At 35.3% G+C, this 12,577-nt stretch overlaps 1 protein-coding gene across 1 annotated transcript in view; it reads right to left on the bottom strand.

Annotated features, from left to right (window-relative positions):
* Positions 1 to 672: 672 nt before the first annotated feature.
* The window catches only part of tnrc18.S (zinc finger protein 469 S homeolog), a 102,360-nt gene continuing 90,455 nt past the window's right edge, over positions 673 to 12,577 (bottom strand). Inside the window, exons 27-30 of the mRNA XM_041579208.1 lie at positions 7,051 to 8,249; positions 5,073 to 5,309; positions 3,188 to 3,262; positions 673 to 1,797 (exon numbers count right to left, since the gene is read on the bottom strand). Of these exons, the coding sequence (XP_041435142.1) occupies positions 1,591 to 1,797; positions 3,188 to 3,262; positions 5,073 to 5,309; positions 7,051 to 8,249 (1,718 nt within the window). The 3' untranslated portion in view covers positions 673 to 1,590. The remainder of the gene's footprint in view (positions 1,798 to 3,187; positions 3,263 to 5,072; positions 5,310 to 7,050; positions 8,250 to 12,577) is intronic.

Genomic DNA, 12,577 nt, shown 5'->3' with positions numbered 1-12,577 from the left:
CCCTGAAGATGGAAAAGTCAGAATCAGAAAATCCGGCATCTCAGACCTGTCGAGGTTGCATATAAGTCAATGGGAGAAGTCCCAATGAATTTTTGATGTGTGCTGGGTTTTGTGTAATACCCCGAAGTTTTCTGGCAAAAAACATAAGAAATCTGAAAAAACATAAAAATCAGATTTTTCACGATTTTTCCCCACAAATAACATTTTCAATATTAATAAATAAGCCAAAAAAACCCGTGCGGATTTGGTCTGAGTTTTTCTCAGAAAATATTGAGATAAATTCGGACTTTGATAAATAACCCCCTTTGAGTTATAACCAAAAAAATATGCTAATTGTATCTTTTGTCTGGGGACAAAACCAACAGGTGTTTTGAAAAAGCAGGATTCTTTCTTCTGACTTTAAGCCCATCCTATCTGCTTTTGCCCATTCCTAGTTTCTTGTTTTTTTATTTTATTACTTCTCCCAGGCCTGCAAGTTGTTGGTCTTATTTAGTTCAGGCCCCTTTTGAGGCCCAAATTAAGCCAGCGACCCCCTTACCTTATAACTTAGTTATTAACATTTAAAAACATTCGATCAGTTCCAGGAATATCAAGATCGGGACATCAAAAATCTTGCTTTAACGGAACAGAGGGGATGTCAGTGTGGTGAGCAGAAGAACCAGACTGTGTCGGTGTGGTTTATATTTTATAATATATACATTTACATTTTATAAGTATTTAAACCCTTTGAATACAGTACTTTGTTTCTGTAGTTTGGCAGACTGCAGCAGTGGGTCAAGTAACACTGGACCAGCAAGAGTGTGAAGACTCCTCAGATTTTTTGCACATGTAAAATATACATATATATATGAAAAAAAGCAAAACTGTTTGCCCAGGAATATCAGATGAATAATAATGCACACGCAGTATGTGATGCCATGTGAAACGGTTTGTTTACAAAAATGAAATCTAAAAAAAAAGCCTCTATATACATCATGGAAGAAGCCTTTTCTTTCTTTAAGTGCTTGTGTTCTCTGTTATTTTTTTCAGAATTGTCTTCAACATTGAGAGAGAGATATCTTTTTTTATTCCATGTGCCAAATGCTACTTCTGTTAGGTATATCCCACTAGGTAAAAGCCCTCTGACTTATAAAATCTTGTAATATAAGTATTTTAGATACTGATCCATTCATAGAATGAATTCTGAAATGTGATTAATGTTTATCTTTCACTTGTTGAATGGGATTTACATTTTATGTAATACTTTTATATAACGATCTGACATTTAATTTTATTCCTGTATGTAGTTTCTCAGCCGACATGTAGAATAAGAAATTCGATTTGTAGCAGGCGCACAACCAATTTCAATTCAATAATGAGGTGCATGTCCCATGAAGACCACCCATGTAGAATAAGTTCATTGAAACCAGTATTTACCCTTTAAGTGTTTTACCACAACCTAAAAGGTATTCTTTCCTCCAGTGATACTGGCCTCTGGGACGGGGTTGCATTGTTAAAGTCATATGTTTTTCACCCATGTTCACCTTTAGTCTAATAATGATAGGGACAGGCTATTTCACATGTCGGATAACACACATTAGTCCTTGGTAATCAGCAGATAACAGGAACTCCATCTGTGTTAAAAATCATTCCCGTGGTGGGCTCGTAGGTCCCTGCAAGGTAATAAAGGTCTTCACTGTCTTGGTACTTCTTTGTCTTTATCATTTGCTCATATTGCTCAAGGGCAACCACCAGGCATTTGTGGGAGACCGTCTGAACATCATTCTCATCTACATGGGAAGACTGGTACAAGGCACGCTACAGCATAAGAGATAGACAAAGACAAAATCAGGATCGAAACACAAAAATTGTTTATTAAATATTATTTAAACAGGATTTTTCATCACAGAACTTCCTTAAACCACTCACAGCCCAATGTTATGTACACCCCTGACATGTCAGACAGGCTTAAGGAGTGTAGAGAGCCAGGGCAGGTGGCATTGTTGTGATCCTTCAACAGGTTGAAGTGCTGTTTATATTTATACTCCAGCTAATGGAGTAATTACGTGTCCTCGCAAAGGGATATTTAATTTAAAGAGGCTGTTCACCTTAAAGGGGAACTATTGCGAAAATTAAAATTTAATATAAGCTTCAGCATACTGAATTAATAATTGTTCTAAATACAATCATTTAAATATTCTGCATCATTTCTGAAATAATCAAGTTTATCTTCACTATTCCTCTCTCAGCATCTGTTTCTTTTCGTTCTGTCTTCATGCATCAGTTGTGTGTCAGATAACCATTGACAGTTGTAACCAATATATGTTATAGGGGGGCTCATTTTGCATAGAAGATATAATAGAGCTCACTCTGTAAACCTCACCAGATATCGTGTCTCTCTACATGCAGAATTTGTGCAAAAGGCAGTTATTTTGTTAGATTTTATTTGTACTGGAATCAGTTATTTGAATGAGCTCTAATTCATTTGTTAGGAAAGGAGCCCCCATAAGATATATTGGATCTAACTGTTAATGACTATCTGACACCCAACTGCTGCATGAAGAGAGAATGAACAGATGCTGAGAGAGGAATAGTGAAGATAAACTTGATTATTTCTGAAACCATGCAGAATATTTAATTGATTGAATTTATAAAGTTTCTTATTTCAGTATGTTGAAGCTTATATTAATTTTTTAATGTTCCCCTTTAAAATTAATTTTAGGTATGACTTAGAACTTGAGCTGACAAAATTAGCAAATGGTCTTCACTTTTTATTTTCGGTGATCTTCGAATTATTTATCTTTTTGGTCAGTAGCTCTCCAGTTTTGAATTTCAGCAGGTATCTGTTGCTAGGATCCAAATTGCCTAAACAACCATGCAGTGGTTCGAATGTGAGACTGGAATATGAACAGGGGCTGAATAAAAAGATAAATAATGAAAAGTAGCAAGAGTTTTTGTTGGAAGTATACAGTGACAGAAGAAAAAGGTAAATAATACACAACAATAATTGTTATTTAAAACGACCTAACCTATTTTCAGCCATATGAGGTTTTTTTTTCTCCCCCATTAAATATGTTAAAGAGAGCTTTAGGTACAAAAATGCATGTAGCCACAGTTCAGCACAAAGGGCTTGATATTATCTGACAATATTAGGGGTAATTTGGTGTTGTGTTAGGTTAAGTGGGTCTGTTGAGACAATGTAACTTACCTCCATGAAATCCTTTCTTAGGTTGGACATCTGCAGACCTGACATGTTACCTTTACCAGATTTCTGATCCCAGCTCTGTTATTAAGAAACATTAAAAAAAATCTAATGAGAAATCTAATGTGAAAAGGGAAAATATCCTTTATGAAGGATAGGTCAGGTCATATTTGATTGCTAAGTTAGATAAGTAAGTAAGATGCTGGACAGCAGTACATGTGATCTATGTGGATTTTGCCAAAGCATTTGATACAGTGCCCCATATACGTCTGCTTTTTTTAAACAAAGGGCTGTTGGGCTTAATGAAGTTGTTTGGATAGGGAACAGGCTACAGGATCGGGTACAGAGGGTGGTTGTTAATGGTACATTCTCTACTTGGAGTAAGGTTCTTAGTGGGATCCCTCAGGGCTCGGTATTGAGTCCACTTTTGTTTAACTTGTTCATTAATGACTTAGGGTAAGGTATTGTAAGTAGTGTATCAGTGTTTGCAGATGACAGAAAATTAAGCAGCCCAATTAATTCCATCCAGGATGCGGCATCCTTGGCAATCTGGGCAGCTAAGTGGCAGATGAAATTAAATATAAAGTCATGCTCCTGAGATGTAAAAATATCCAAATCACTTATACCCTTAATGGGACTTGGCTGTAGCAGGCAATGCCAGTCGGCAGCATCAAGGGCAAATAAGGTCTTGAGCTGTATTAAAAGGGGCATAGATTCGTAGGAGGAGGGGGTCATTCTTCCGCTGTATAGAGGGCTGCTAAGGCCCCATCTAGAATATGCCGTACAGTTTTGGTCTCCAGTGCTCAAACAGGACCTTATTGAATTAGAGAAGGTACAGAGAAGGGCAACCAAGCTTGTAAAAAATATGGAAAATCTTAGCTATGAGGAGAGACTGGCCAAGATGGAGATTTTCTCGCTGAAGAAGAGGTGCTTAAGGGGTGATATGATAACTATGTATCCACATGGCCACATGGTTGCCATTTTGGAGTCAGGAAGGAATTTTTCCCCCTCTGAGGCAAATTGGAGAGGCTTCAGATGGGTTTTTACCTTCCTCTGGATCAACTAGAAGTTAGGCAGGTTATATATATATATATATATATATATATATATATATATATATATATATATATATATATATATATATATATATATATATATATATATATATATATATATATATATTAAAAAGGCTGAACTTGATGGACATGTCTTTTTTTCTCTCTTGGACACAGTCTTGAGAATGCAGTAACACAAAGGTAGCTTTTATTTTTTTGTGTTCCAAAGAGAAACATATGCTCAGAAATTGAGTAGGCTTATTTATTAGAGTGCCACATTAAATCAGTTTCTACTTTTCAGCCCCAGGGCTCGAAACATAGTAACTGGTGCAGTGTTTGCTTGAGGTCCAAGAATGTTGCAAATGGTACAAACCTTGCAACAACAGCCTTTAGGTAGAGGAGACTAAAAAGTGGGTGTGGCGTTGGGAAGTAGTCATGACTTAATTTTCTGGCATGTACAAAAACTACAACCCCCCCCTTCACTGCCCCAAATAAAAGCATCTGCCACACATATGAATAACATTCCTATGATCTAAAGCAACCCTAGAGTTACCATGACATATCCTGCTGGTTTGTAGTACAAAACCATAATGCATTATGAACAGGAGAACATATGTACCCGGAGGTTTAAAGAATGAAAATTATGTCTTTGAACTAAAGCAATCCCCTATTATGTCCTTTTGATCATGTCACTCTCTGGCTTTCTTGGAAAATAAGAAAAGTTTTATGGTTGATTACATCAACCATAATACAATACAATATTTAAATGATGTCCATGACTCCCTTATAATATTTAGTATCCATTTAAAAAGTGATTCATCCTTTTCATCTCTTACCTTTGCATCATTTAGCTTTTTGCCAGGATTGGTCTCTTCTGGGTGATAAAACCACTTTACTCTTACAACCATGTTATTTCCCCAGGATTCCCACATGCTTTCTATGCGCCCAATGTAGGGTAGATTTGGGCGTCCAGCTGACAAGAACACTGCACAGTCTCCAATTCGGATTATTTCCTTGCCACGAACAACGGCCTTGTAGAATAACTTCCTTGCTTTACCCTTCATTCCTCTTCTCTATAAAGTAAGAAAGAGTAATTAATGCTGTCAATGTGAGTAAATATATATACAGTATACCACACTGGGACCCATTTTGAGTCCCAACTCAAAGTTTAGTAAACACTGGACTACATAAACCAGGGAAGCATCAAATCTGTGATTTTAGGATTCAAATGTCAATATGTCAGTTTCTGTAAATAAAATAAACCTTTGCTTTTCTGTGCATTACAGGCACATAAAACAAAGGCTGATGGAATCCTAAGAACTAAGGGAAACGGAGTACTGATGACATCCAGGCATGGATAAAGTAAGAAAGAGTAATTAACTTCATACATTAGTACTAGCTATATACCTCTAGTCATCCTTTTCTTAGGTTGGTACCTCCCTGTTGCATTTCAAGGACATTTGTCTCACTGGATGATCCTCCCTGATGTAGGTTATTTTTAGTGGCAAGAACTCCAAGGCTAACACCTATTTAGCAGAATTGCTAAAATAAAAAGGGTTGTGAGTCCACTCCAATGGAAATAAACCCACGTAGGGGGCAAAGCCATATTATTTCGTTTTTTAATTTTTAAATGTATTTTAAGGCATGGTGTTGCAACTTATTAAAAAAACCCTTGTCTGGAAACATTCTGAATAAAAGAATGTCATGCCTGTAATTTATGATATGCATAAATTTATAAAAAAAACAAAAACAATGTTTTTTAGTTACAAGTGTATGATGCGACCATAAATATATAACCCTTTTTAAGATATATGGCATATACGCGTATTTTATTCACTTTATGATGAAATAGTATATCATTGAGAAGTTGGAGCATATCCCAATGTAATATCCAATATCCCATAACTGAGGAAGTAAAAGAGTTAACAGTGGCTCTGGTCTCATTTATGGGATATTAGATATTACGCCCTGCCTAATGGAAGTGGTTGATGAGCAAAGTTTGATATCTTTTGAGTCTGGTGAGTAGGTTGGCTCACGGTTTGGCTGGTTATATAAGGCACAATTTTCACTGGTGTTGTCACTTTAAATTCTAATGGTCATCATTGGTACATTTTATGTGGGAGAAAATATTTATACTAGCATTTTACACAATAATGAAATGTTTGCTTACTTGTAGCTTGTCTACTAATACAGTTCATGATTGAACTTTTGAGAGTTGTGTTGTTTCTAAAACTAACAGTCTTTTTTTAGCCCGAATCAAATCAGGCCCCATATATTATTCATCATTGCCTACAAAAACAATTACAAATGTCATATACTTTACACAAGTGCAGACAAAATAACCATGTTTTTTACAATACAGCATTTTTACCCAATTACGTCAGCGTCCTTGCTGCCTTGAGGGAATGATGTGCCTAAGGCAATTGTGCCTGATGCGCCAGAATGAGTGTACATATGCATGAACTTCTCCAAAATTTTGGTACCAGCTTACTATACTATATTGTAGAAGGAACAAGCGTGGTGGATTCTGCAAGATTAACCATGGACTTTTTTGAAACCGTTGTTTTAAAAAGCTGTCTGTATAATAAAATTATGAAGAAGAGTAATGTAAATGGAGCTGCTTGTGAACAATGCTAGGCTGCTGTATTCTGCGGTCATCATCTCAAGAGCTTCAGGTACATCAAGGCTCTTGGGCAATTATGATTACGATATTCTAATACTATAATGTCATAGAAATATCTTCTACATTAGTCAGGGTCTACAAACTGTATCTGAAATATTATACCATTATAAAAGTGTGGGAAATTATTTTACCTGAGTAGGTTTTCCAAACCATTTCCAGAGTTGCCTAGCTGGCAGGAAGGCAGCAATTTTAGGTCTGTTCTCCACAGATGGTAGCCTTTGTCTTTTGGCCAGTTCCTTGGTGGTAGGCAAATGGATTCCTTCCCTCTTTTTAGGTTTGCTTTCACTTCCCTTTTTCTGCTCTTGTTTTTTTTGCCTTTGATTTTTAATTTCGGGTTTAATGGCAGGCTTTATATCCCCCTTTTGAAGAGATATTTGAATGTTTGTGGGATTTGAAGCTAATTCTTGAGTTTCATCCTCTGAAGTACTAGAAGAATCTTCATCAGTTGTTGAAGAGGATGATGAACTGGAGCTTGAGGAAGCTGAGGATGATGAACATGAGGATGAAGAAGAAGAGGAAGATGATGAACTGCTGCTAGATGGAGACTTTGACAAGGATACTGATGTTGTAGGTTGTGAACTGCTAGAGCGATCTTCTCCTTGTGATTGCCTTTGTTTGTTCTCTTTGTCTTCTTCTCCCTCAGACTCAGAGTTGCTGCTAATGCCATCAGACTCTTCTCTTGGGTCTAGGTTGTCATGTTTTTGATCAGATTTAGTTTTATATTTGTCTACTAAACTATTCATAGCTTCAGAATCAAAAGTTGTAGTATGTTTGGCTGAATGAGATTTTGATCTAGACAGCTTTTGTTTGGATTCATGTTTTACAGGAGGATAACCAAAGCCCATAATGCATTCTCTGTTTCTTTTCATTGTCACACTGGTATCTTCAAGCCACATCATTGCCTCCTTAGCTTTCTTAGTCTTTGGGGACATCACTCCTTCATGATCCAGCTTTACAAGAAAATTACTCTCTGCTTTGCTTTGCTTTACAACATTTCTCTGCTCTTCTGGTTTTCTAATCTTTTTTGTATCTTCTATACTATTTTGGTCAAACAAGTTTACTGTTGACTCACACTGTGGATTTAAATGCTCCACTTTTCTTAGATTACGCCCTGTATAAATGGTTTGCTTTGCATTGCAGAGTTTGGTAGCGATCTTCATTTGTTCAGGCTTCCTGATTTTTGATGTTCTTTGTGCAGGTGAAATCACTTCTGGCATTTGGAGAATTTTTGTTCCCATTTTTATGCTTGTCTGAAGTGAACTGTCATGTTTTTCTAAACAAATTTTGGCGCTCATAAGTGATTCTTTGTTTTCGTTAATTATTGTTTCTCCTGTGACAAAAAAGGCCAAAATCCATTCAGATTTACAACTTATTCTCTCATCTACAGAAGTTATAAACAGAAAGTTGTATACAAGAAACAAAGATAAACATTGGGACCATTATCCAGCAAATTAGCAAAAAGAATCCATGAAAAAATATCCAAATCCATCATGTTAAATGTATTACCTCAAACACAATGTTACTAAACAAGTTTAATTAGTAGAGGAATGGTATGAATACACAATTTTTAGCACTATATTGATAACTTTGTATAGGTATGTAAAGTTATCTGTAAAGGGATCTGTTATTTGGAAACCCATTATTAAGAAAGCTCTAAATTACAGGAAGGCCAACGCACTAACTATTTTAATGATTGTATTATGATTTAATTTTTTTTCTCTGTAATAATAAAACTACAAACTTGTAGTTGGTGTATATTGATTTAGTTGATCATATTGGTGGCAAAACAATCATATTAAGTTTAAATTTAAAATTTTAAGACACATATACAGATCCCAAACCTGTATATGTGCCTTCTTATTAACCTCTAATATCCTTATATTTTAAAATAAGGGGTACATTATTCACAGTTAAAGGTAAATTATACCTCTTTCTCAACTTAGGTTTACTGAAAGGATTTGTTTTGGTTGGGACAAAAAGAACAAAATCCATCAAGTTCAACCTCTCCAAGCTAACCACAGTGCACAAACTTAGCGACTTATACAGACCTATATATATATATATATATATATATATATATATATATATATATATATATATATATATATATATATATATATATATATATATATATATATATATATATATATATATATATATAGATATATATATATATATAGATATATATATATATATATATACTTCTATATATAAACTATATATACCAATATCTATACTCAACTAACTATAGATCTTAAGATCACAATCGATTTGCATATTAAGCTTGTTGTTTATTTGCACATCTCTGCAGTCTATCCAGCTCATTTATATCCCCCTTAAGAACTGGAGACTATACTACATACTCAAGGCGAGGCCTTATCAGGCAATCGCTTCAAAACTGTTGCGTGCACTTTCACAAACCAGATGCCTATGACTGTGTGTGTTAACACACGAAACGCGTTAGGAGGAGAAATATTGGGGAAATAAAGTTACTTTTTAATCCACCGCTGGCCTCTGGTTTGTGAAAGTGCACGCAACAGTTCTGAAGCGATTGTCGGCCAGGCCTCCCTAAGCTACGGGTTCGGGGTGTCTCACCCAAGCCAGAGTTGTGGAGTGAGTTACCTGACTTGAATGCCTATGAGAGTAACAATCTAAGTGACTGGTCCTGGGCATTTGCAACTGGACCCAACCAGTTATAGGGTGAGCGATCATAAGAAGGATTTCTGTGTGTTACCTCATTGTATTAAAATTATTGGCTGACACACACACTTTCTGAGATGTTTGAAGTCCTGGATCATTGCGGCTATTGAGAAGCTGAAACTTAAGGCTGGCGCAATAAATTCAGCATATAAAACATGACATTTTTAGCCATATTTATTTTTAGGGGTTAGTTCTCCTTTAAACATGTTTTCATATGATTTGACTTTTTAACGCAGTTTCAGAATTAAATGTAAAGTGACAAAGAAAACAATTTATACAGTTCTCAAAAGTGTAAAGAACATGTTTAGGCTGGGGCCTCTTTCCATATGAAGCCCTGTACAATTTATTTCTGGAAGTTCAGATAGTGTTTATAAACCTCTTCAAATCGTATGTCAAAAGGTTAGTTTTTCCCTTTAAGAACAGTATACAGTGATGTACAACATTGAAAATACTGAATACACATGTTAAACATGTAATGTTTTCATATCATTTACTTTCTAATGCAGTTATTATTAATTATTATTTATTTATTTACAAATTATAGCTCACCTAGGCCTACCTACTAACTTTCCCCCTTTTTGTTTTGAGGGACAGTCCCGATTTTGACAGCTCAGCCCACAATCCCAGGTTTCCATTTGATCTAATGCACTGATGTCAGAAAAAGATACGTCTCTGAAGCTTAATTAAATAAGTGTTTTTTTGGCAGAGAGCCCAGAATACTCAGCGCCTGCATTTAGATACATTTGGAACTAATAAGATAAGCAGGCCTTTTGGAACTGTGACTCACAGCTTAAAGTGCAATTTCACCTCCATTAGTAAAACTGTTACACATAAAAACTCCCAGAACCTGTTAAATTATTTTATACCCCCCAAACAATGTAGGTCTCTATAAAAAGATATTGCATAAAACAGCTCATATGTAAAATCCTGCTTCATGTAAATAAACCATTTTCATAATAATATACTTTTTTAGTAGTATGTGCCATTGGGTAATCCTAAATAGAAAATTGCCATTTTAAAAAATAAGGGCCGCCCCCTGGGATTGTAGGATTCACGGTGCACACAAACTATACATGTTAGGTCACATAAGCCAATTAATTTTTATTATGATGTAAAGAGTGATAATTTGAAACAGCTTGCCATTAGTTTTATTATTGATTTTTGAATTATTTAGCTTTTTATTCAGCAGCTCTCCAGTTTGTAGTTTCAGCTATCTGGTTGCTAGGGTCCAAATTACCCTAGCAACCATGCCTTGATGAGACTGGAATATGAATAGGAGAGAGCCTGAATAGAAAGATGAGTAATAAATGTAACAATAAAAATACACTTGTTTTTTAGATGGAGTCAGTGACCCCCATTTGAAAGTTGTAAAAAAAAAAAATCGGAAGAAGGAGGCAAATAATGTAAAAACTATAACTAAGACAAAATGAGGACCAATTGAAAAGCTGCTTAGAATTGCTCATTTTATAACATACTAAAAGTTAAAGGGAATGTCAACAAAACTGTTTTTTTGCCTTATACAAGAAAAAGTCATTTTAAGCAACTCAATATACATTCATTAAAAATCTTTTCGGGTTTTATTTGTCCCTTTATGTTGATACAATGTAAGACAAGACAGCTGATAACAGGCCTGTCTCTGCTGGGGAACACAGACGTGTGCAACATTGTTTACAAAGTAACAACTAGGAGCAAAGCAAATGCTGCTTTCAATGGCAACTTAATAACTTTGAAAACACTGAACATTTTTAAGAAATGAATAATCAAATGTTGCTTAGAATTATGCTTTCTTTTAGGGATGCAACGAATCCAGGATTCGGTTCAGGATTTAGCCAGGATTCGGCCTTTTTCAGCAGGATTCTGATTCGCCGAATCCTTCTGCCAGGCTGAACCGAATTTGAATTTGCATATGCAAATTAGGGGTGGGGAGGGAAATCACGTGATTCCTTCCAAAACAAGGAAGCAAAAAATGCAAATTAGAATTTGGATTCGGTATTCAGTCGAATCTTTCGCAAACGATTCGGGGGTTTGGCTGAATCCAAAATAGTGGATTCGGTGCATCCCTTTTATTAGACAAATTTTTATTTTGGGGTTAACTTGCCTTTCAACAATTAAGACAAACCAAACAAACAGCTAATTGCAAAAAAAAAAAAGTCAAAAAACCAAACAAAAAGTCTGGTTATGAATATCATCAATGAATATCATCAATGTGTGCTCAATTTGGCATCCATTTGCAATTATCGATTCTTTAGTGTACATTTTCTGGCCAAGACCTCTCAGCAACTGAAATGTCTGCCAGTTCCGATTTAAATCAATGGAAGGTGGAAGGGGCTGTGTGAAAAATGTCTCCATCAGCTGAAATATTGGTTGTGGCAGGAACTTAGGATATTCTGTCAATAGTTGTTGTTTATGAGTTTTGAAAGTAACACATATAGTAAGAAAAACCACAAATGGGCAGAGTAATATAATAATTAATTTATTATATAATAATTTATTTGTTCACATGTTACAGCATTTTTTGTGCCAGGTGAATCTAAATTTCTTTAAAAGCATCCCAGCTTTTCTCAAAGAATAAAATCATAGGTCATTCAGCTTTTTTTGGACAAGACTTAGCAATGATTTTATACTAGTAATATATGTATATTGAGCTGTTTTGTGCTCTGCATTGGACATCATTAGACTTGGTCTATTCAGGAAATTTTCATGTAGAATATGGCTGTGTTATGCCATAGTATTAGGTTGAAAGAATTCTTATAAAAAGTACTGCAGTATTAAGCACCTCTTCCCTTTTACTCAATTTTGACATTCTAATTATAACCATTATGTCTATTTAAAGAATGCAAGTGCATAGAACACAGTTAGCTGGGGCCTCTTTCCATATCAAGCAGCTGAACAATCCCTGCATAGAAGATTTATTACAATGGATTGATTAAGGCATTATCTTCAAAACTGGCAAAGCTT

Source organism: Xenopus laevis, chromosome 9_10S (genome assembly GCF_017654675.1).
Source record: "Xenopus laevis strain J_2021 chromosome 9_10S, Xenopus_laevis_v10.1, whole genome shotgun sequence".
NCBI lineage: Eukaryota > Metazoa > Chordata > Amphibia > Anura > Pipidae > Xenopus > Xenopus laevis.
The sequence above is the reverse complement of the archived record's forward strand: the minus strand, read 5'-3'. Positions and strand labels throughout refer to the sequence as shown.